A 25,303-nucleotide genomic window follows, 5' to 3' on the forward strand; every position below is an offset into this window, starting at 1 on the left:
AATGGTGATAAAATTGGTATAGTATCATTGGATATTTTTAAAGCTTTTGATTCTGTACAATGGGAAACTATTAAAGTAATTGTGGAGGCTTTAGGCTTTGGTAATAAGTTTATACATGTTATTTCAAAATTGTACCAAAAGAGCAGTGCAAGAGTGAAGGTGAATGGAATATTAACTGAAGAGATAAAATTAGAAGCTGGTACGAGACAAGGATGTCCCTGTCCCCAACATTATTTTTATTGGCTATGGAAATATTGACAAAATGATAGAAAAGATGAAGAATTAGAAGGATATAAGGGTATAAGATAAATTTGTATCACGGATGATACTTTAATTATTTTGAAAATGTAGAGAAAGATCTGAAAAGATATATAAGCATTTGATAGAATTTGAGGAAATGACAGGATTGAAAGTAAATTGGTCAAAGTCAGAATTATTGATGGATAGTAATGGTAATGAGTCTGAGAATATGCAAGAGCAATTTGGGATAAGGATTAAAACACATTGAAATATTTGGGTATAGTGCTTTCACTTAAGGTTAAAGAATTGAAAAAACTTAATTATGATGTGGTGATTAACGAAATTGAGAAGAAGATAGATAAATATAAAATTTTAAAGTTGTCTTGGTTTGGTAGAATTGCAATGTGTAAGATGATGTTGCTGCCCAAGTTCAACTTTTTATTCGAGATGCTACCACTAAATTTGACAGAGAAAGATATTGAAGGATATTAGAAAAACTGGATAAATTTGTAACGGTGGCAAAAGACCTAGATTAGTGAAGAAAATGTGGTATCAAAATCAAAAGGAAGGTGGATTAGGAATCCCCAAATTATTTAATTATTACTGGCGTATGGTATCCGGATAGTGGTAAAAATATTTAAAGGTGAAGATAACTATTGGAGAGACTTAGAGTTAAGGGATATAGAAATTTGGATCAAGGTGGTTTTAGATAAAGCAAATTTAAAATGTGTAAGTAGAAGTTATTGGTTAAAGGATTAAGTAAAATGTGGAATAAATTTGTTAAAATTTTAATTCGGATATAATCTTTTGGGGAGACAATTGGAATTTGGCGATTAAAAATAATATAAAACGTAATGAAGTGATTAAAGAGGAAAATATAGAAATTATTAGAGATTGGATAAAAGTTATGGAAAATGAAAGGAGGAATAAAGAAATTATTGAAAAATTAGGGTTAAGTTGGTTTGAAAAAATACAAATAGAAAAATGGACAAAAAAACTAAGGGAAAATTATTCGATAAATAGATGTGAAACTGAATTTGAATATCTAGTATCTCGGATTATGAAAGATGAAATTGGGCTAAAGGGACTCGTTAGTAGGGTTTATAAGATTATAAATTCTGATGAAAAATTACAAAGAGTGATGAGGACAAATTGGGAAAAAGATCTTAATATTGAAATACCAGAGTCAGATTGGAATGTGAATTGGAAGAGTAGAATTATGAGAACTTTATCTATAAGGATTAAAGAGCACAATTATAAAGTTGTTTGGAAATGGTATTTGACTCCAGTAAGATTGTCACAAATGGATAAAAAATTAGTAAAAATGTTGGAGATGTGAGATGGAATTGGGGACTTATGAACATATGTGGTATAATTGTGATAAGGTTAAAAGTTTTGGCAACAATTGAGAAAATGATATTTGAAATGATGGGGAAAGTAATAACATTGAGAGTGGAAACTATATTATTGTTGGTAATTAAGGAAATAGAATTAACAAAATATGAAAAAGAATTGATTAGAATTATGATTATAATAGGTAGAATTATAATAGCTAGATATTGGAAACTAGATGTGATTTTTAGAATAGAAGAGTGGAATTCTGAAATGTGGAAATTAGCTTTAAATGATAAAATGACATGTGATATTAAAATTAGAAGTGGTGTGTATAAAGAAGATATTTTCTGGAAGACTTGGAAACCATTTGTGGACTTTGCGCTTGGAACATTGGACGCTTCAGTACCTGTACCTCGAGAACGTGGATTTTGGCAATCATGAGGATATATCCGAAGACCCAAATCTTCCTTTTATGTATAGCACAAGGGTGTAATAATGTATTTTCTTTTTGTTTGTTTGTTGCAAAAAAAGTAATAAAAAAAAAAAATTTAAAAAAAGAAAAAAAAAAGAAAAAGATGATTTGTTCAAAACCACAAGGCAGAATGCAACATATGGGATGGCTTAGCCTGGATGAGGGCCAAATTGTAAATACCAGAGAATCAGTGCAAAGACTCCGCCAAAGAAGCCACGGCTCAAAGACAGCAGGACATTTTGTAAAAACTTTCCACCTAACAAAATGCCAATTCTAGTGGTCATCTCTGAAAAAGGACATTGAGAACTATGTGGTTAGCTCCCTCTCTGTTCATCAGCCAAGAGGTGTCTGGAGAAAAACCCAGGTCTCCTACAACCAGAAGAAAAACCTCAAGCATGCTGGAAAAAGAATTCCATTGACTTTGTAGTGGAACTACCAGAGAGCTCAGGAAACAAGGTCATATGGGTGATAACCAACCTCTTCTTCAAACAGGTGCACTTCATGCCTTGCCCGAAGATCCCCTCAGCAAGTACCCTGGCCAAGCTCTTCATGCAACATGTATAGACTTCATGGGTCCCAGAACAAATCATCTCCGATCCCAAGGTCCAGTTCATTTTGCAATTTTGGCAGGAGTTCTTGAAATTGCTTGGCACCACGCAGGGACTTAGCTCCTCCCATCATCCCCAGATGAATGGAGGCTGTGAACATACTAATGGGGTCTTGAAACAATATCTACAATGCTACTTTAACTACCAGCTGGACAACTGGGCTAACCTTCCTTTTGCAGAGGTAACCTATAATAATGCAGTGTATAACAGCACTGGTTTCACACCATTTAAAAAAAAACAGCTGACAAAAAACACTCCAAACCGAAAGACTTTAACAATCGGGACAAATCGTATCCACCAAATTCTTCCAGTCAGGCAACCCTTAAAGAAATTAGGTCCTAAGCACCTTGAACCTTTCCCCATTATTAAAATCATCAGCCCTGTAACAGTACAAATTGCACCTGCCCAAATCCTTCAGATGTGCTCACTCAGTTTTCCATTGTAGCTTGTTAAAACCAGCAATCACTTCTTCCCTACACTCCACAACTAAACCACCACCAAAGCCCATCTTGATCAGAGAGCAGCATTTTGAAATCTAGAAAATTTTAGACTCTCATAAACACAGAGGGAAAGTTCAATATTTAATTACCTGGAAGGAAACAGAAGGGGGGATGCCCAACATGTTCAAACCAAAAGGTTCCTTCGCAAGTTCCACAATGAATACCCTGATAAACCCCACTGAATCTTAACCCTTTCTCTCCCTTTCTCTCTCTTGTAGGACTAAAGCCTTTTTTCAAGGGAGATCAAATGTCAGGCCTGCCACTTTCAGCATACTTCACTTCACTGGCATCTTGCCATAAAATGCAGGGAGGAGGAGAATGGGAAGATTTAAGGGGGAATGACAGGGTAACAGGAACCAGACGTGTCAATCCAGAACAGACCAGCTGATCAAGGATGAAGCCATGAGAACGGAATGCAAAACTCAACCAAAGAGGCACCAAACCTCAAAGTTGTTTCCAAAACATCTAATTTGAATATCATTGGACACTGATGGACTGGTCATGGGGGAGGGCTAAGGAAGAAGAAAAAATGCTGTCTTTGTGTAGGAATATTCAGATCCAGCTTTGCCTATGTTGTAATTGATTGACTTTAGTAAAGTAAACCTGTTACTTCAAAGTGAGTTTAAAGGTCTTTCTTTCCTAAATGTTCAAGTTGGGACAAGCCTGACACTATTTTATTAAGAAGTAGATTGTGGTCTACTTTGTCAAATGCCTTACTGAAATCCAAGTATACAGCATTTCACTGGTCCACTAATTTAGCCACTTTGTACAAGTAGTACAAGAGGTGATGATGAAAAAATTTGGGAAGTGCAGTAAAATTTTATGCTCAGCATTGGCTACAAAAAACAAATGTTTGCTCTTCAGCAATTCATTAAAAATGTATAAATATGGACTTCCGATATGGCTCCGCTTCGTGGAGAAGCAGCTATGATTTAGCTGCTAACTCCCTAGTCAGTAGAGCTGTCAGGACATTGTAAATCTGGGTCCGACAGCTTGGAATTCTCTCCTTCGGGCAAAGAGGGAGAGATGAGCATTCAGGTTGAAGTTGAGACACCCTAATATAGCCACAGAAAAAGCTCCTGAGGCTTACGGGGAGTTCTCCTTCCATAGCCTGATAAGCTCCTGGCTGGGTGAGGCTTCTGCGTCCAATTTCCAAGGCTGGAATTGATTTATGATGGACTGTAACGTGGACGGAGCAGAAACTGGAGTTTTAACACTTTTTTGTAAGAAGACTGCAAGCCCCTGAGGATATATTTGCTGCGAAGATAGGAGAGAAGAAAGCAAATGGCGGTTTTGTGGAATGTGTGTACTGAAAACGAAAGTTAAAGAAATGCTTACTAACAGCTAGTGTCGAAATAGAAGATATATAGGAAGATACTGACTAAATGGAAGAAACGAGAATCTTATGATTTATATTTTTTCTTCTTCTTTGGGATTATAGTGATTTAGAAGAAAAGTTTTTTGAATTTTTCTTTTTTAATTTTTTTTTCTTTTTCTTGGTCCATTATTAAGCTATTATTTTTTTTTAAAAAATGGCTTTTAAGCAAATAGTGCCAAAAGTCATTAAAAACTTTGAAATTTCCTCAGCTCAGATTCAAAAATTAAAAGAAGAAATTAAAAAGGAATTAAGAAATTCTTTATAGGAGTTTTTGGAGAGTCATTTTTTAGAAATAGATCAAAAATTTGATGAAATAGAGAAAGAGATGTTGGATTTTAAGGAAGTGGTGGAAGAGCAGAAGAGGGAAATGAAAATGGTAAAGGATGCAATTGCGCAAATATTGAGCTCTTGTATTCAGATGGAGGATGATCTTGCAGAAATTAATAAAGCTAATTTAGAGTTGCAAAGGAAAATAGAAGAAATTCAAAAAAATCAAAACAATTGGAACTTAGATAATAAGATGGAAGATATACAGGCAAAGGTAGATAGGGCAGATGAAGAAAGAGTAATATTACAATATAGATTAATGGAATATGCTATAAGGGTGAGGGGATTGAAACAAAATAGGAAGGAAAATTTAAAGGAGATTTTTACATAGCTTTTGCTCAGATAAAGGGTGTGGAGCCAGAAGATTTTGAGACTAATATTGAAAGAATTTATCGTGTTAATTCTTGGTGGGCAAGACAAAATAGAGTACCGAGGGATGTGGTTATTTATTTTACAACTAAAAAGGTTAGGTATGAAATTTTGCAAGCCTTTTATAAAAATAAATTTCAAATATTGGGACAAGATATAAAAATGATGAAGGAAATTCCTCCTAAAATGTTAAGAGAAGAGAATTTGCTTTTTTAGTGGATGAGTTTAAGAAACATCAGATATATTTTAGATGGGAAGTCCCAATGGGTTTGTCAGTGAATTTTAGAGGCAGAAAGTATTTTCTTAATTCAGTTATGAAAGGGAGACATTTTTATATTAATGTTTTAAAGAGTGGGAATCCTTTGTTGTTAGATGCTAAGTTAATTGGTTTGGAAATGATGGAAAATAGAATGGGAGAGGGGAGGAATGTTTAAGATGTGAATATGATGATTATGGTTAATTTTTGGAATTGATTTGTTTAGGATATAAATTATAGGATTTTTGTTATTTGCTATTTGTATGGTATAAATCTATGGGATGATATTATTCAATTGTGAAGGATGGAAAGTGAAATTTATAAATTTAGATAATGTGGATGTAATGATTTTAACTGTTTACTGTTATATTGTGGATGTAGTTTAAATGATTATTTGTTTTAAATGATACGTTTATAGATAGTAAAAGTTATGAAGTTAAGCTGGAAATATTATATTTGAGAGATTTTATTCGAAATGATATTTGATTGATGGAGTAGTATTGGAAGATTGGATATTAAATCTTATGACAATTGAAGAAATATATAAGTGATGAAAATTTGAATTTGAGAAGCTGGATTGTAAATTAAGAAATGGACTTATGAAATTTGAAGGAATATACAAGTGGGTGAAAAAAAAATTGAACTTTAGAAGATGGACTAATTTTTAAAATGGACTGTAAGAAGAACAGACATTAAATGTTATGGCAATTGAAGAAATATATAAGTGATAAAAATTTGAGTTCGAGAAGATGGACTGTAATTTGAGAAATGGACTTATGAAATTTGAAGGAATATACAAGTGGAAAAAAAATTGAATTTGAGAAGATGGATTAATTTTAAAAATGGACTGTAAGAAGAAGTAATATGTGAAGTTGGTATTGCTTCTTTTGTTTTCTTTTTTTTTATTATTCTTTCCTATCTTTTTATTTTTATTGTGAGGGGATCTAAAGTTTTAAATTTTTAAAGGTGGGAGGTTATGTACATTTTGTATACTTTAGTTTGTGATTGTTGGTCATAATACCCGGTATTTGCTCTGGGAAGTCTGGGGGGGGAAGGGGGAGGAGGGGGGGAAGGGGGGGAAATGATACATGGATTGATTATTAATGTACAGTAATTTTTGAAGATATGAAATTAAATTTTTTAAATGATATTGGGGATGCTCGACTGCCATTTCAGGAAGAAAAGGAGAGAGGAGTAGAAGGAGGGAAGAAAGTAGGTAGGAAAGAGTAGAGAAGGAGGAGGGGAATAAGAAGGTTAGATAGGGTGGAAGAAGGGAGGAGTGGAGAAGGAGGAGAGGAAGTAGTAAAGTGAAGGAGATGAGGATGGGAAAGTAGTAGAGGGTAGAGAGGGAGGTTGTGAAGAAAGGAAGTGGCAATCGGGCAGGCCTGAATCAGTAATAAATAAAAATTAATGATTAATGATGGATAATAGTTTGTACATAAATATGATGTTGGAAAATGGAAATAAAAATTATTTATTAAAAAAAATGTATAAATATGAATAATAAATGTATTATATATTTGTTAAGATACAGTGTATGTTAAAGGTAATATTTAAGTGAACTTATATTATGGAATGTAGGGTGCTAGAGTTAGTAGCTGAATATAAAAGTAATACATGAAGGAAGTAAAGCATCTATAACAGGGGTGTCAAACTCAAGGCCCGCAGGCCAGATTCAGCCTGAGAGGCTGCCCTGGAAAATGTAAGGGACTGGCCCGCGTCACTTCAGCCCGATCTACCCGCATTGTTTTGGCCTGGTCTACCTGCATCGTTTTGGCTCGGTCTACCCAATGCGAAGAGGAAACATGCCAGCAGGGAGTGGGGAGTGACATCAAGCTAGCCACGCCCACCCACTGGCCACACCCAGTTAGTGGCGTCAAGCTGCCCATACCCACCCAGTCGGCCACGCCTGCCCAGCCCCCCAAGGTCAACCACAGCCCTGATGTGGTCGTCAATGAAATTGAGTTTGACACCCCTGATCTATAAGAATAAATGGAATGCTTAGAAAAGTGATTCAATATGAGAAAGGACTAAAATAAGGGTTAATTATTTAATGTATTTATGAATAAAATATATTAAGAATGCTTGTAGTGATGCATTTTTGGATGAGAATCAAAACAATATTCAGCAAACATTAGATTGTATAATACAGCAAAGACTATTGAACTGAAAATTAATATATCAGAGGGGGGCATGGCTAGCGTCGCAGCAAGATGACATGTCCCTTGGGAGCTCCCGTGGGAATGTCAAAATCCCAGCTGTCAGGTGGTCCTTTTTGGACCTGAATCACCACGTAGGGGCGATAAACAAGGGGAGCACACTCCAACAATCTCAGGAAGCCTGCAAACTCTCTGATTGATCCAGAAAAAGCTCCCTAAACTGACAGCTGGGAAGGTGGCCATTGCGAGCGGCTACAAAGTTGGGACAGCTGCCAGAAGAGCACGAAGATGGAATGAAGGTGTGATCGATCTGGGTGAGATACTTTTAGATTTTTTTAAACTTTATAAAGAACAACCTCCTGGGGAATAACAGAGGTAAGTGTGATTCAAAAGGAGAAGGTGGAATTGGATTTTCTTTTCCACCTTTGGAAGAAAAGCTATGAGGAAGGCTATTGGAGCCATTAAAAAACAAGGAATTGGCTTATAAGGATTTGTCTGAAGGGTAAAGACAGAAATCCGGACTGGGCATGTTAATTTTTAAATTTGGAACTATCAGTTAACATAAAAGGGACTATATGGACTTTGTTTTTTCTATAAATATTGCATTTTACAACTTGCTTTGAGATAGTACAGTTAAAAGAGGAAGAAAGAGAAGCAGAGCAACAGTGCCATCTTAGGCAAAAGTGAAAATTGGAGGACATATGACAAAGAAAGGGATGTAGCCTTGAGAGCCTGTGAACTAAGTTGATAAGGAGTTGTTTTGACTGAAGAACTAAGATAGAGAGCAGAACACTGGAAACTTTGCTTTTCTTTTTGAATAGTGCAGCTCTTGGAACTTAAAAGGCAAATAAACAGAAGCTGATCAAGGCAAACTTCCCTGGCACTTTGAAATAAGGATGTGGGTTTTTTTTGCTGCTTTTTGTCCTTTCTTTCTTGCTGCTGCTCTGTGAACTCTCTTTTTGGATATAAATACTTGATCATTGTATTTTTGGGGCTTGATGGGCCAATTTGAATTATAAATTACTATTCTATAAACTCCTCTCCGTGGGACAATTTGAATTAGGGTATGAAGAATCTGAAGAAAAGAAGAACTCCAAGAAGGATATACAAAATTGACAAGATTCAGATTTGGATGATAAATTGCTACTTTTTCCTTTTTGTTTTGTTTTTTTCTCTTTCTTTTTCTCTTCCTTTTTTTTTGACATACACTTGGATTATAATTGAACTTGAATTATACTACTTATGCTTGTTGGATTACAAATACTAAGACATTTCAAGATGAAGAAAACAACATCAGCACTCTCTTCAGCATCCTCATCTACAACCTCTAGCCCTGCTGGTCAGAGAACATTGGGTGCTATGTTACAACAAGAGAAGTCCAACACTATGCAAACAGAATTGAAAACTATGATACAAACGCTTCATGAGGATTTGAAGGGAAGAATAGGCAAAGTAGATGAGAGAATGGAGAAAGCAGAAGGGAAATCAGAAAATTTTCAACAAATAATGGAGAAAAATGAATAACGAATACAAAAAGTAGAAGAAAAAGCCAAATCAACAGAGAAAAGAATGGGAGAGCTTGATTATAGATTCGCAGTGGCAGATAAAAATAATGAAAAAACAATTATTTCTTTAGAAATGGATAGTTATTTATTGCGCATTAAATTAGAAGAACAAGTGAAAGGAACAATGATAGCATGGACAAAAAACTTTGGTTACACAATAGAGTTAGATAAATGGCAGCAATTATAGGATAGAAATTATAAATGAACAATGTCAACTGCATACAAGGAAAATTTATACAAAATGTTTTATAGATGGCATTTGTCACCAGAAAGATTAGCAAAAATGTTTAAAGACCAATCAGCTAGATGTTTGAAATGCCATCCGATACCAGGGTCATATTATCGTATGTCGTAGACATGTGTAGAAGCAAAAAAAATATTGGGCAAAAATTCATAGGTTGGAGAGGATGACACAACAACATCTCAAACCTGAATTATTCTTGTTGGGGATTTTACCATAAACTTATATTAAAGAAATGTGTAATTGATTATTCATGTAATAACTGCAGCTAAAATTGTATTTGCACAAAATTGGAAAAGTGAAGAGGTCCCTATGGATGAAAATGTGATTAAGAAAATATTAGAATATGCAGAAATGAATTAATTAACACTTGCAATTAAAGGAAAGGAAGAATCTGACTATTATAGTATATGGGAGTTATTTTGATCAATGGTTAGAGAATAAATATGAAAATTAGAAATAAAAGCAGAGGAGTGAAATTATCAAAAAGGTATTACAAAATCAAATAAGCTAAGAAGAGAAATGTTACAATAGTAGATATGTTATGTATTAGTATTAATCCAAGAATAGATATAAATAATGAACATGATTGTAAATTTTAATGGTTATTGCACAAAACATTTGTACTCAAATGACACACTGTTTAATGAAAGATGAAATGTTTGTATTAAAAGAAAATATTTTTTTAAAAAAAGAAAAAGAAAATTAATGTATTGGGGAGCAAAATGATTGTGTTTAACAAGGAAAGTGAAATTAGCAATATGCGTGAATAGTGGGGAAAAAACTGAATAGGAACTTGAAGCTGTGTACCAGTAGAATGTTTACTGAAGCTGTGAAAATGGGGAAAAAATACAATGTGTAAATAGTGGTAGAAAACTAAGAGGTCATAGCTAGTTAAGAGGAATGAATGTAAAAAATTAAAATAGCTATGCATAAAACCATAATGGAGCTGAGAATTCAGTATATCAACAACCACAGAACAAAGTCAAATGCTCTGGGAAAATTTATGTATAAGATACTGTGCTAAAACAAGAAGACATTACAAAAATATATTCAATTGCTTTATCATATGGAGTGTGTGAATAAATACTAAATTATAAAATAGGAACAGTAAATGAATTGCAAAGAAAGGGAAGAATGAGAAAGTTATAATTCAATGGAGTGGAGGTAATCCCCAGGAAAAGAGGTGAGATTTTAAAAAACAAAAGCAAAAGCGAGGCAGTTTGATCTAGTGGTTAAGATGCCAGAAGACTGAGTTCTAGTTCTGCCTCAGAAATGAAAAACCATCCAGGTATCTTTGGGCCTATCATTCTCTCTCTAACCCACTTCATAGGGTTGATGATGGTGGGGAAAATAGGAAGAACGATTATTAGGTACATTCACCACCTTGAGTTATTTATAAACAATAATAAAGATAGGATAAAAATAAAATAAATTAAAAAATAAAAAGATGTTGTCAGTATGTGGACATAGGAACAAAATTATTTGCAAAGATAGAAAGGTATAAAGATACACTGTAATGTAGATGAAGTACACTGAAATACACTAGATGAAGTAAGAGTAGATATTTCTTTTTGGTCATTGCCTGCCTTTAATCTCTTTTGTTTACTGCTTTTTAATCTTTTCTGTATTTTGTACACAGCACTTTCCCTGGAAGGTAATAATGTTATGAGTACGTATCTAAGCATGTTCTTTGATAAAATATGTAAAAGAGCTTTTATGAAGTGCAATGTCTAGTAATTTACTGTATTTCGTGTACTCTTTTGAAGTTATTTTTTATCTAATAGCCACTACATGTTTAAATTATTTCTTTCACAATTAAATGAGAACTTATTCCAACCCATCATATTTCCAGCTGGAATATCATGCAGAGATCTGGTCAGTTTGATAAGTAATTTATTTTCCAGCATATTTGTCTTTCAGTGATAGCTGAAAACTCCCTTGGATGCACTGTTTACTAAAGTGGATAGGATTTTAATATAGAAGTTACAAAAATATCTGAGCCAACAAAATCCAATATTTAATAATGAATTCTGACAGTCAAGATCCTAGTCTGAAAGCTAATTGCTGGATATAATGCCTATAGTGCAATCACAGTTCAAGAGCTCTTAAACCAAAACAGGCAGCACAAATAACTAGTAAGGTAAAAAAAATTGCCATGGGAAAAGGCTGGAATCCATTTATTCAGGCAGTTAAGAATAATTTTAAAAATTCTGGCCATTAGCAGTAATGCATCTACTGAACACATCCCCAGAACACAGGGAATGACATTTTATGGTTTAATGGAGATATGTCTAACTAACTTGTCTTAATGGTCATCCATGAAAGAAAGATTATGGATTTGATCTCGCATCTAAAATTAGAGAAGACTTCAGAAATAACTGAATAACTCCTGAACTAATTAAAAAGTACTATAAATACTGAGTACTCTTGGGAATAGCAGAGCATAATGTAATAATAATAATAATAATAATAATAATAATAATAATAATAATAATAATAATAATAATAATAATAATAATAATAATAATAATAATTTAATTTGTATACCACCCTTCTCCCGAAGGACTCAGGGCGGTTTACAGCCAAGATAAAAACAGTAAAGACACATACAATACTAAAAACATACATTAAAAAACTTATTAAATTTGGCCCAATTTTTAAAATACAATCAATCCCGATAAAAATTAATAAAATTAAAACCCATAAAATCAACTAAAAAATTAAAATTCAAGCCAGTCCAGCAAGACGGAATAGATAAGTCTTAAGCTCATGGCGAAAGGTCCGAAGGTCAGGTAGTTGTCGAAGTCCAGGGGGAAGTTCGTTCCACAGGGTAGGGGCTCCCACAGAGAAGGTCCTTCCCCTGGGGGCCGCCAGCCGACATTGTTTGGCTGACGGCACCCTAAGGAGTCCCTCTCTGTGAGAACGCACAGGTCGGTGGGAGGTACCAGACGGCAGTAGACGGTCCCGTAAATATCCTGGTCCTAAGCCATGGAGCGCTTTAAAGGTGGTAACCAATACCTTGAAGCGCACCCGGAAGACAACAGGCAGCCAGTGCAGTCTGTGCAGGATAGGTGTTACATGGGAGCTCCGAACCGCTCCCTCTATCACCCGCGCAGTTGCATTCTGGACTAACTGGAGCCTCCGGGTGCTCTTCAAGGGGAGCCCCATGTAGAGAGCATTGCAGTAATCCAAGTGAGAGGTAACAAGAGCATGAGTGACCGTGCATAGGGCATTCCGGTCAAGGAAGGGGCGCAACTGGTGAATCAGGCGGACCTGATAAAAAGCTCTCCTGGAGACGGCCGTCAAGTGATTTGCAAAAGACAACCGCCCATCCAGGAGAACGCCCAAGTTGCGCACCCTTTCCATCAGGGCCAATGACTCGCCCCCAATAGTCAGCCACGGCTGCAGCTGACTGTACCGGGGTGCCGGCATCCACAGCCACTCCGTCTTGGAGGGATTGAGCTTGAGCCTGTTTCTCCCCATCCAGACCCGTACGGCTTCCAGACACCAGGACAGTACTTCAATAGCTTCGTTGGGGTGGCCTGGGGTGGAAAAGTTGGTACCTCACCCCAAAACCACTGATGATCTCACCCAGCGGCTTCATATAGATGTTGAACAGGAGAGGCGAGAGAATCGACCCCTGCAACACCCCACACGTGAGGCGCCTCGGGGTCGATCTCTGCCCCCCTGCCAACGCCGTCTGCGACCGGTCAGAGAGATAGGAGGAGAACCACCGATAAACGGTGCCTCCCACTCCCAAACTTCCCAGCCGGTGCAGCAGGATACCATAGTCGATGGTATCGAAAGCCGCTGAGAGGTCTAATAGGACCAGGGCAGAGGAATAACCCCTGTCCCTGTCCCTCCATAGATCATCGACCAATAGAACAATAACTTAAAAGATTCTCCAATCTTTCCTTATCAAAAAGCAGGAAATATAGAACGGTGGGGAGGGAGAAAAGAGAGAGTAGGAGGTAGGAAAGAGGAGAAGAGGAAGGAAGAAGGGTAGAAGAGGGAGAAGGAAGGTGTAGGGTGGAGGGAGGAGAGGATGTAGATAAGAGAAGGAGAGGAAGGTCTGGAAAGTAAAAGAAGGTAGAAGAGGGAAGAGTGTTAAAAATGGGGGTGGTGACTGGGAAAGCCCGACTAATTGTATATAACTGTACATTGAATGAGTTGTTTGACATGATTGTAAAAATAAAACTTTTTTATGAAAAAAAAAGCAGGAAATACAGATTGTGCTACAAAAGGTTTCGTCTTTGCTCACAGAAGACACTTTACATTGGGCTCACTGAAGTACTTTCCTTCTTATTGTTAAAATAACTTCCCCTCTTGGAATGCTGATGCCTCTATGCCATGGTGATGAAGAAGTTGAGGCAACTAAGCTGTGCTTTAGTGACATTTCTACAGAGACACTTGCACTCCTTTTATTTTTTCAATTCTGACTATAAGCTGCTCAAGTAAATGGTATTTGTTTTTCTTACTTTGTGGCAGCAATTCTTCTATAAGATACAGTATTGAAAATTTTGTGCAGTAGCACATAAGAGTTGCAAAGTACCATTAGATAGTAAACCCTTATTATTTTGTTGCTATTCTTGCTGCTGTTACTTTCAATCAGTCTTGACTCCTTGCAATTCTTTGGCAGATCCATGCAAGTTTTTTGGCAACATTTTCAGAAGTTGCCACTGTCATTTTCCTAGGGCTGAGAAAGAGTGACTGAACGGCTGTTCAGTATGGCTGTTAAAATTTTGCTTTTTTGTTGTGTGGTATTACATAATACATAATCTTTAAAGCGCTCCATGGCTTAGGGCTTGGGCACTTACGGGACCGCCTACTGTTACCTCATGCCTCCCACCGACCCGTACACTCACACAGAGAGGGACTTCTCAGGGTGCCGTCCGCCAAACAATGTCGGCTGGTGGCCCCCAGGGGAAGATCCTTCTCTGTGGGGGCTCCTACCCTCTGGAACGAACTTCCCCCTGATTTACGCCAAATATCTGACCTTCGGACTTTTCGCCGCGAATTGAAAACGTATTTATTTACTCGCGCGGGGCTGGCTTAAATTTTGTTGTATTTTTAAATTTATATTTTATATTTCTAAATTTTATATGAATTTTAATGGGTTTTTAGAATTTTAAATGTTTTAAAGTTTTATTAATTGTATAATAAGTTTTTAAATTTTGTTTTAATTGTATATTGTATTGTTTGGGTTTTTATTCTGGCTGTACACCGCCCTGAGTCCTTCGGGAGAAGGGCGGTATAGAAATCTAATAAATAATAATAATAATAATAATAATAATAATAATAATAATAATAATAATAATAATGATGATGATGATGATGATGATGTTGTTGTCATCCATGGGGTCGTGATGGGTTGGACACGACTTCGCAACTAACAACAACAACAAATTACATAATTACAATGTGCCTATTTCTTTTATTATTTATTTATTTATTTATTTATTTATTTATTTATTTATTTATTTATTTATTTATTTATTTATTTATTTATTTTATTAGATTTATAAACCGCCCTTCTCCCAAAGGACTCAGGGCGGTGTACAGCCAAAATAAAAAGAAACAATGTACAGTTAAAATAAAATTAAAAAACTTATTATACAGTGTAGCCGAAATTAAAATAGTTAAGAATCTAAAAACCCCAATTAAAACCAGAGAGAAGTTTAAAATTTAAAACTAAACAATTTAAGAAAGCCCCGCACGAACAAACAGATAAGTTTTCAGTTTGCGGCGGAAGGTCCGAAGGTCAGGTATTTGACGTAAACCAGGGGGAAGTTCATTCCAAAGAGTGGGGGCCCCCACAGAGAAGGATCTTCCCCTGGGGGCCGCCAGCCGACATTGTCTGGCGGACGGCACCCTGAGAAGGCCCTCTCTGTGCGAGCGTACGGGTTGGTGGGAGGCATGCGGTAACAGAAGGCGGTCCCGTAAGTACCCAGGTCCTTATATAAGATAGGAATTCTTATATTAAAATATTCCTATCTTTTATAGTAATAATTTTCCACCTTTGGCCATTCATTATCTACTGTGTTTCCCCGAAAATAAGACCGGTCTTATTTTCTTTCGGGTTTAAAATAAGCACTTGGGCTTATTTTCGGGGAGGTCTTATTTTTTTTAAGTGCAGGAGGCGGAAAGTGCGGGGGGCCGACAGGAGAGGGAATGCAGCTACCACTAGCCCCGCCCCCTCCATCCCACTGTATGCTTGCCTGCGGCTGCAACAGGCCAAGCTCTTGGCATGACCTGGCCTCCACCCGCCCTGCCTGCTGGCCCAGCTACTGCTGGAATACTTCTCAGCCGCAGTGCCTCACAGGGGCTCTTTGCCCTCCTGGTAGGGAGGGTGGAGGCTGGAGCATGCAGAGAACTTGGCCCTGATTGAGGCCACGGGCAAACAGACAGTATGACAGAGAAGACGGAGTCAGTGGTAGCTTCCCAAGCGCTTTTCGCCCAGAGGGAGGTGAATCTTTGTCTGGGGACACTTTGAAACGGAGCAATTAGCTCCATTTCAAACTGTCCACTTTGCAAGCACACAAAACTTTGAGTCTCCATCAATTCTCCATCCGGGCAAAAAGTGTTTGGTCACCTATGTGATGCTTGGGAATGAAGCAAATTTGCTCCATTCCCAAGCAACCCAGAGGTGAACAAACACCCTTCGCTTTGACAGAAAAATGACAGAGACTCAAAGCTTTGTGTGCTTGCAAAGGGAATGGTTTGAAACGGAGCTCCATTTCAAAGTGTTCTCTTTGGAAGCACACAAAGCTTCGTCTCCCTCTGTGTGAAAAGTGCGCAGCAGAGCCAGGCGGAGGCAGAAGCAATCCCAATGTGCTGCCCACTCTGTCCCACCATCTCTTGGCTTGCCTACGGCTGCACCAAACAGGCACACATGCAGGGCTTCAGGATCACCTGCCTCCCCCATCACTCTGCCTGCTGCCGGTGCTAATGCGCAAGCCTCCCGTGTGCCACGCAGCATGTCCAGTTCACCTGTCTTCTTCTCACCACCTCTGCCTCCATGCTCAGACTTAACAGTATTTGCGCTATGCCAAGGGGCTGGTGGGCTGCAGTTGCGGCTGTTGACAGACACCATTGGCCCCACCCATCCCCCCCTGGCTTATTTTTGGGGTTGGGCTTGTTTTCAGGGTGGGTCTTATTTTCAGGGAAACACAGTACTTTCATCAAATCAGTATCATATTATCATTCTCTTTCCTCAAAAAGGTAATGATATATTTTATTTAAACTGTACATGTTACCTGTGAGTTCAATTCGATTTTAAAATTGCAGTGTTCATAAAGTAAAACCCTCATTTGTCATCTATTATCCATTTACAAGAATAATGGGAAACCTAGGATAGTGGTAAGAATGCTTACCCATACCAGAAACGAGGATCATTGGAAATGCAGTGGTTTAGATTTCGCTGAGCCAAAGCCTTTTTTTTATTTAAAACAAACTCTTGCAATTTCATTTTTACTTCTGTACTTGCCACTGCACCTAAAATACCAAACCAAAAGAAAATAGATATAACTACATAAAATTGATGAATTAGGTCTCAAAGAGTTATGTGAAATTTTTAACCTTTCCTTAACCTTATAAACTGTCAACAATATTTTTATAATGTGAAATGGGTACAGAATTAGAACCAGTACTTGAAAATAGATAATTATGTTTATCTAAACAGAAGATCAGTTAAGTAAGATTTCAGGAATAAAATTATACAGAACAACACTTACAGAAGTTATTTAGCTTTTGTTTAAGTATGTATTCATAAAATGGAGGATTTCTACATATCAATTTTTTGTCACATCAGCTTATGTACAGAAAAAAAATCTGTCTTAAAAATAGTTCTTCATTTTATTTGAGCAATTCTATATAATTACTATTATATAAATAATTTGGTTTATTAAATAGAAAACATGGCATGTAAAGCAGGAATGAATTTTAATTTGAATTCTCTCTTTTGCTACATTTCTGATTTAGAAATATAACTTTCTATATTCCTTTATATCTATATCCCTGTGATCAGTCGGAAAGATAAACAACCATGGGGGAGCTGCAGCCGCCCCATGTTTGAAGAGGTTCATATGTAGCTTTTGGAGAAGTGGGGGGTGTCTGTTGTATCTTTGAATGGCCATTAAGTGACCGATTGTATATAGAAAACTATATGTAAATATCTCTAAGAATTTTAACCATCTATCCAAAATGTGCAATTTCCAGGCTTTCTCATCCACCATACTCCCATAAATCTACCATGCATATGACTCTGTAACGCCTACATAAAAATTAAGTTAGTAGCAGAACTTTCTTCAATTATAAACATTCAATGTTGCAGAATGCAAGAGTTAGAAGGTCTGTTCCTATATTTCCTACAAATATCCATATTATTGGAATGGCAGTTGATACTGTAAAGTTTGATTGACTTGGTAACTCAAAGTGGTGGCTTTTAAGTACATGAATGAAACTGAAAACATGGCAGATTATTTAAGGTGGGAGGTTCTGTCAATATGCACAGCATTCAGCCCAACTGCCCTTATCAAATTAGAAAAGGCAAGAACAATATCCCCTCAGAGTTGGTGTCTTATAGCAATAGGTAAGAGGGCCTTATAAAGTATAGGAACATAGCCAAACAAAAATGGTTAATAAAATATCGAAAGTAAAGAAGGAAATCCGATAACAGTATTATAATCCTCACAATGTTTTCACTATGATTTAAAATGCTTTTAAAAGGCTCTGATGATCCCAGCTGAATTGCTTGATCATCAGAGGCTTTTTTTTCTTTTAACGGCAAAAAAATGCTTTTAAAAGAAAACGAAAGCAACAGCTGGGATCGTCAGAGGAGCCTTTTAAAAGCATTTTTTACAACCTCTTCAGCCGAAAGAGCTTTATTCTTTTAAAAGTAAAAAAAAAGTTGGCCACACCCACCCAGTCACATTACCCCCACCACCAACAAGCCACACCCACAGAACTGGTAGTAACAAATTTTGCATTTCATCACTGGTATATACCTTTCAATCCTATCTATAAAATAGGCTCTCAATTAGTTTATTCAGGTTAAAGGGGCAGGAACAGTCAATGAAGTACAAGGTTTTTTTTGATATTTTTGTTGCAGAGAAATATTTTCTATTACATAAGCATAATACCTAGCATGCTTTTACTTACTTTCTTTTCCTTTCTCTTTGTTTTTAAGCTGCTGGAGCTTCTGTTCCCTGTGTTGTTTCTCCAACTCTTGCTCCTGCCGATGCTGTTCTAATTTTCTCTGGTGTTCCAATAGTTCCTGTTGATGTTTCATTGCTAAAATCTCTTGTTGCTGCTGTTAAGCCAAGGAAATAGAGGGAAGGTAAAAATGAACACAATCCTTAACCACTCAAGTATTTAAAATGTCATCTTACTACTTGCAAAAATAAAGCATTTTAAATCAAGGAAAAAATTACATTCTAAATAAGAAACCAAGGGAGAAAATAAAGAAAAGATAATATCACACATAGATTCTGGCAAGCATACTTAACAGTGTTTTGCAACATAATTCTGTTTCATAAATTGTTTTTTTTTAAAAATCACCATAATTTAAAAATTCCAAAACTCCTACAAAACAGAAGCAGTACTATAGTCTTCAAGTTTGCAATAGGGGCAAATATCTGTAGCTCAGGTTTAGGATGAGGATGAAGGTTCATTCTCCGAGGTTGTGGGTTGGTTTCAGCATGTTTGTTACCAGGCTAGATATCATCTTCAGGAGAGTTTGGGGCAGGGAAACCTGGAAGTGTCGCGGTGAAATGGTCGGGGAAAAGCGAGACTGGTGAGAAAACGAGAGGGAGGTTTTTCCCTGTATGCTATTTGATTTGATGATAAAAATAAATATAATTTTGAAATTATATTGTTTTATAATATATTTATAAAATATTGTAAATAAAATAAATATAATATTTTATATATATATAAATATATATATATATATAAATATATATATATATATATATATATATATTATATATATATATATATTTATAAAATATTGTTTTATAAATTATATTGTGCATAAGAGCACAATAGTGCCTACCGTTCCTGTCCTATTGTTCCCTTCATTATATCAAATTAATATTATTGATGCATATTTGTTACTTATATATTTTCTTCAATACATGTTGTTTTATCTATGACAATTGTTTGTGTATACTGTTGTGACAAAATAAAATAAAAAAAATACAGAATGGCGCAGGGAATAATCAAAATGATGAAAAAGATGAATATGACTTTTAGACAAGAAATAAAAGGAATAATTACAAGACCATATGGAAAACAAGAGCCAGAGGAAGCAAGAGCAGCACTGGGATCTACACCAAACAAAGAAACCATGAAGCAAGAAAGAGGACTGGAAGACAAAAGAAAAAATGCTGATGATGAATTTTTAAATAAAGGGTGAAAATTCAAGTGAGTTTAAAGAGAGAGAGGATAAGATGTATAATGAAGGGGAAAATAAAAAAGCAAATAGCATAGAGAAATTCGAAGGTTACATTGGGATTAGTAACAAGAAAAAAGAAATTAAGAGGAAGATGAGAACTTTAAACAGAAAAATATTGCAAATAAGATCGGGCAAAAATAAGAAAGAAGGAAGGAAGGAACAAGAAGTGGCAGAAAGGGAGAAAAAACACAAAGTCAAAAGATTACTTAAGGAATAGTGGAGAAAAGATAAAAATGGGAGAAGGGAAGAAAAGGAGAGTGGATAGAAGTACAAGACAAATAAAGAGAGTGAAGAATTTTAAGAGGAGGAAGAAGAAAAAGAGGAAAAGGGGAAAAAATACTTAAGTAATGAGTGTGGATTAATGAGAAAATTTGATTGAAGGTTATGTTAGATCTTTAGTTATAATGATATTGAAAAAACTATTATGTAAAATTTTTCAATTGAATTTTTGCTTGTTCTCTTCTCCCTTTTCTTTCCTCTGAATGATGTAAAATAATCTACAAACTGTTATTGTAATACAAAGATATGATTTATGATGATGTTTAATTAAAAGATGCAATAGAACACATACCAAGTGGGAGTTAAAAGGGTTTGATATAAATGAGAATAGAGAAAAGGGGGTAAAGAAGTATAATTAGAGATAAAGATTAAAGATGGGGGCAAAAGGCAATTAGATTTCTAAGAAGATTGTAAATAAGGAAAGGGAAAATGAGAGAAAATATATTGATGAAAGCATTGAAGGAGGGTTAGAAAATAACAAATTGGATTTGAACATGTACCTGACAGATATTTTGTTCAGAAAAGATGTTTTTTATGTTGTTTGTGTCTAAAAAATAAAAATAAAAATTACAAAAAAAAGCAGAGTTTGGGGCAGTGGTAGGATTCAGCCAGTTTGCACCACTTCGAGAGAACCAATTGTTAACTTTCCTAGCAGTTTGGTGAAATGGTTGTTGGAAGAAATCATTAGGGCAGAGAACCGGTTGTTAAATTATTTGAATTCCACCACTGATTTGGGGGATGTCAGTGTCAGTCTTCTTCTCTTTATAAGGGCTTCAGGTATGAGTGCATCAAGTAAGAGTCTTCTGATGGGTCAGCTGTGAGTCATCAGTGAGACTTGTGATGAGTCTTATGATAAGGAGATTACATCAGGTCAACGTCATTGGAAGGTGAACTGCTGGTAGGGGGTTTGCAAGGGTTGATTGAGAGTCAGTGCTGTCTCTGGTTGGCTGTGTGGTTTATTTGGATTCTGTGGAGTTCATAGGCTGATTGTACATCAAGAGCATCGCAGATGGTAGCATGGCCGATGATTTTTGTCTTGCTCCAATCAAACTGGTGCTGTTTGTTGTCGGCCATGCTACCATTTACCATGCTCATGAGTTCATTGAAACCTGGCACTCCACAAGCAATTCCATCAACAGACACACTGGAGCAGTGGGGAACTACCAGAGGACTGGAAAAGAGCTGATATGGTTCCCATCTTCAAAAAAGTGGGGAAAAACAGACCCAGAAAACTACTGACCAATCAACCTAACATCAATATGTGGGAAGATACTGAAAAAATAATAAAAAAACAGATCTGCCAACATCTAGAAATGAGTAAAGTAATAATTATAGTCAGCATGGGTTTGTTAAAAACAGATCATGCCAAACCAATCTTATTTCATTCTTCAACATGTGACTAAATTAGTAGACCAGTGAAATTCTGTGCACATAATATACTTAGACTTCACCAAGGCATTTGACAAAGGAGACCACAATCTACTTCTTGGTAAGCTAGAAAAAAGTGGGATAGATTAGCGGTGTCAAACTCAAGACCTGTAGGTCGGATCCGGTGCTAAAATCTGGCCCACAAGGCCGGCCTGGAAATATCAAAGGACCATCCCGTTTTTGTCCTCCCCAGCCTCCAGCAGCACTCTGCTAGCCAAAAACGGAGCCTCTGCGTAGCCCATTTTCAGCCTCCAGAAGCACTCTACCAGCCAAAGATGCTATTATGCTATTGTATTTATTATTAGTAGAGTAATAAAAATGCAATAATAAAAATAGCTTTTCTGCCTGGAAAAGCAATTTACTATTAAACAATAGGGTATAATTTTAGAAATAAAAAGTTTAGTGGACTATGAAGAATAAGTAATAAATGTTTGCCAGTAATATCTGATAGAAGAGAAAGGAAAACAGTTGTAGTAAAGAACTGGGGAAAGAAAGAAGGGGAAAAAATGCATCTTGAGCCTGTGTCAAATGCCCACCATGGCCATGCCCACCCTGGCCAAGGCCACCATGACCACCACCACCCCCGACCCTCTGAGGTCAAACACAACTCTGATGAAACCCTCAATGAAATCGAGTTGGACACCTGACCTGATAGATAGCATCACCACCAGATGGATTTGTAACCGGCTGACAAACCATACTCAATGAGTAATCCTTAATGGGACTACGTCTACATGGAGGAAAGTAAGCAGTGGGGTACCACAAGGTTCCATCTTAGGCCCAGTACTCTTCAGTATCTTCATAAATGACTTAGATGAGGGAATAGAAGGGGAACTTACCAAATTCGCATGTCAGGGTTCCAGGTAACACCCCAATGAAAAAAGACTCCGAGGCTTGAAGTTCCTTAAAGTTCTATTTTATTAGAGATGTCATATTGGCATATCTGGGAAAATCCGAATCTGAAATCTTCCACGTTTTCTCCACCCAAAGGAAAGTCCAGGTCACATGGTCCAATCAAAGCACCGTCCCATCTGGAGTCACACCCCTCCAGATGCAGGGCAAGTTGCCCTTGATTCTCTCAGAAAGGAATGTTATTGTGACTATATATGTCCAGCTTTTAACCCAAGTAGCTTCAGACAAAGGGTACCCTTTCCAATGAACTAAATATTGCAGTTGACCTCTATATAATCTAGTCTAAAATCTTTTTTACTTCATAATGGGTTTCTCCTTGCACCACCATAGGTTTGGGAGGTAGTTGAATCGAGGTCTTAATCTAGACCCAACTTCTGGCTTCAGCAGACTGCAATGGAAAACAGGATGCACTTTCCCTAGAATGTGGGGGAAGTTAAGCTGAACTTTCACTGAATTAATTACTTTCACTATTGAGAATGGATCTAAAAATCTAGGTCCTAACTTTTTACTAGGTAGCTTTAGTCTTATGTATTTGGTCGATAGATAAACCCGATCTCCCACATGGAAAGGAGGTTGAAGAGATCAGTGTTTGTCCGTCTGCTTTTCACATGTCTCAGCGGCTTCTGCTAGCACCTTTTTGGTGTTCTCCCAGCTCTTCCTCAGCGACTCCATACATTCTGTCAGGGTCATGGAGGAGAGGGGTTCTCTGGGCAGTTCAGGCATTGGTACAAAGTCCATACCACTGGTGATTTGTAAGGGGGTTAATCCAGTGCTACTGTGCACGGCCTTGTAAGTCACTTCAGCAAACGGCAGAAGGTTCACCCAGTTTTGTCTTGCTGGTAATCCACATAACATCTTATATATTGTTCCACCATTGCATTTACTCGTTGTACAGCTCCGTTTGTACTCAGATGGAAAGCCGAACTAAGTCCTTGTGTGGATTTGACTGATCTCAGGAACTCTCTCCAAAACTTAGCCATGAATTGGACTCCTCGGTCTGAGATGACCCGGTGGGGTATTCCATGCAGTCGGTAAATCTGTTTGATGAACATTTTCACCAGCTTTTTCACTGTCAGCAACCCCGAAAAGGCTGTGGAGTAGGCTTACTTTGAAAATAAGTCAACTACTGTCCAAATGACTGTATTCCCCCCCACTCTCTGGGAGTTCAACTATAAAGTTCATTGCAATCTCCTCCTAAGGTTGGCTGGGGCTGGTTACTTGATGGAGAAGCCCAGGAGGCTTCCCTGGTCTAATCTTCATGGCAGCAAAGGTGGCACAGCTTTTCACGTAATCCTCTATATCAGCTTTCATTTTTGACCACCAAAATTGCCTTCTAGCCAGGTGCAAGGTTTTAAAAAATCCGAAAAAGCTGGCCAATCGGTAGTCATGGCTGCGTTGTAGTACTTCCAGTCTCAGGTTGGCGAGGTCATATAGTTTAGATCCCTTCCAAGCCAGTCCATCTCTCATGGTCAAGATATCTTTATTATCTATGAGCTATGGGTCAGCTGTAAGTGTGGTTTTCAGGCCGCTGTCAGCTTGTCACGGCTTGGGTCAGGTTATTGTCTACTTTGACCCCTAGTGGTGACTTGTGCGGTTGATTGCGAGGGGGGAATGATAGCATGGATGACATCTTCCCTGTGGCTATTGAATTAGGGTTTTCTCAATAGCGCATCAGCTAGTAGATTTTTTACCCCGGGATGTACGAATTTAAACCGCCTGAAGTACTGTGCCCAGCAGATTTGTTTGGGAGATAATTTCTTGGGCTTTTTAGAGCTTCGAGGTTTTTATGATTAGTCCAGACCTCGAAAAGCACTTTATTCCCTTCTGGAAAATTCCTCCAAGAGAGGATAGCTTAGCGGACTGTATAGGCTTCTTTCTCCCATATGGCCCACATTTTGGTCTGCTTCTTGGACACATAAGCACAGGGCAGGAACAGTCCTTGTGGGTCCTTCTGTAGAATCATGGCTGCCATGACTATGATGCTGGTGTCCACTTGGATGATGAACTGTCGTTCTGGGTCCAGGTGTTAGAGGATCGGCTCCTCAGCAAAGAGCCATTTTAATTTTTCAAACACTCCTTTGAAAGGCCGTGGTGCCGTGGAAGAAGGTCCTGTTTTAACAGTTCTGTTAGGAACAGGGTGACTTCTGTGAAGGTTGGGATAAATTCTCTGTAGAAGTTTATGAACCCCAGGAAGCTTTGAAGCTGTTTCGGGTGTGTGGGGGCTGCCAGTCTAGCACTGCTTTCACTTTTCCTCGGTTCATTTCCACTGGTCCGCTGGATATTTGGTAGCCTAGGTAATCTAGGGGGGTTTGATGGAATCTGCATTTTGACAGCTTTGCGTACAGTTTTGCACTGAGGAGTTTTTTTAGCACTAGCTTTACATGCTCCTTGAGAGTTTCGCTGAAAGGAGGAAGTATGGCCAGCGTTTCTGCTGAACAGCGGATTTTTTCGGGGCTCCAGAAGAATCACTGATATCCCAGCTGATCGTGATCTCAATGGACCTAAGGTTGATCAGAGGTAGCTTCTTGAACCTAACACTGAGGAAAGCAGCTATAGGAACTGCTAAGAAGTGGGGCGGTCACAACGGAGCAGAGAAACTAAGAGAAAGTGCTTCATCTTGGTGAGAATCTAATTTTTTAGATAAAAAATTTCCTTTCATAACCATTTGGATTTAATATAGACAGACTGGTTAAAAGGCTAAAGCAAGGAAGTAGAGCGGGTGTATATCGGCTCTCCATTTCAGGTATTGAAGTAGCGAAGAAAGTGAAAGCCTAA

General features: G+C 37.3%; 1 protein-coding gene across 14 annotated transcripts in view; it reads right to left on the reverse strand.

Annotated features, from left to right (window-relative positions):
* Positions 1–25,303, reverse strand: part of HDAC4 (histone deacetylase 4) — a 612,734-nt gene that overhangs the window by 333,641 nt on the left and 253,790 nt on the right. For all 14 annotated transcript variants that reach the window (XR_009155364.1, XM_058185442.1, XM_058185422.1 and 11 more), the window contains 2 exons: positions 18,613–18,763; positions 16,827–16,947 (listed from right to left, as the gene is read on the reverse strand). Coding sequence is in view for 13 of the 14 variants with exons in the window: in XM_058185422.1 (XP_058041405.1) it covers positions 16,827–16,947; positions 18,613–18,763 (272 nt within the window). In the remaining variant the exon portion in view is untranslated. The remainder of the gene's footprint in view (positions 1–16,826; positions 16,948–18,612; positions 18,764–25,303) is intronic.

The sequence above is a fragment of the Ahaetulla prasina genome, chromosome 1, assembly GCF_028640845.1.
Source record: "Ahaetulla prasina isolate Xishuangbanna chromosome 1, ASM2864084v1, whole genome shotgun sequence".
NCBI lineage: Eukaryota > Metazoa > Chordata > Lepidosauria > Squamata > Colubridae > Ahaetulla > Ahaetulla prasina.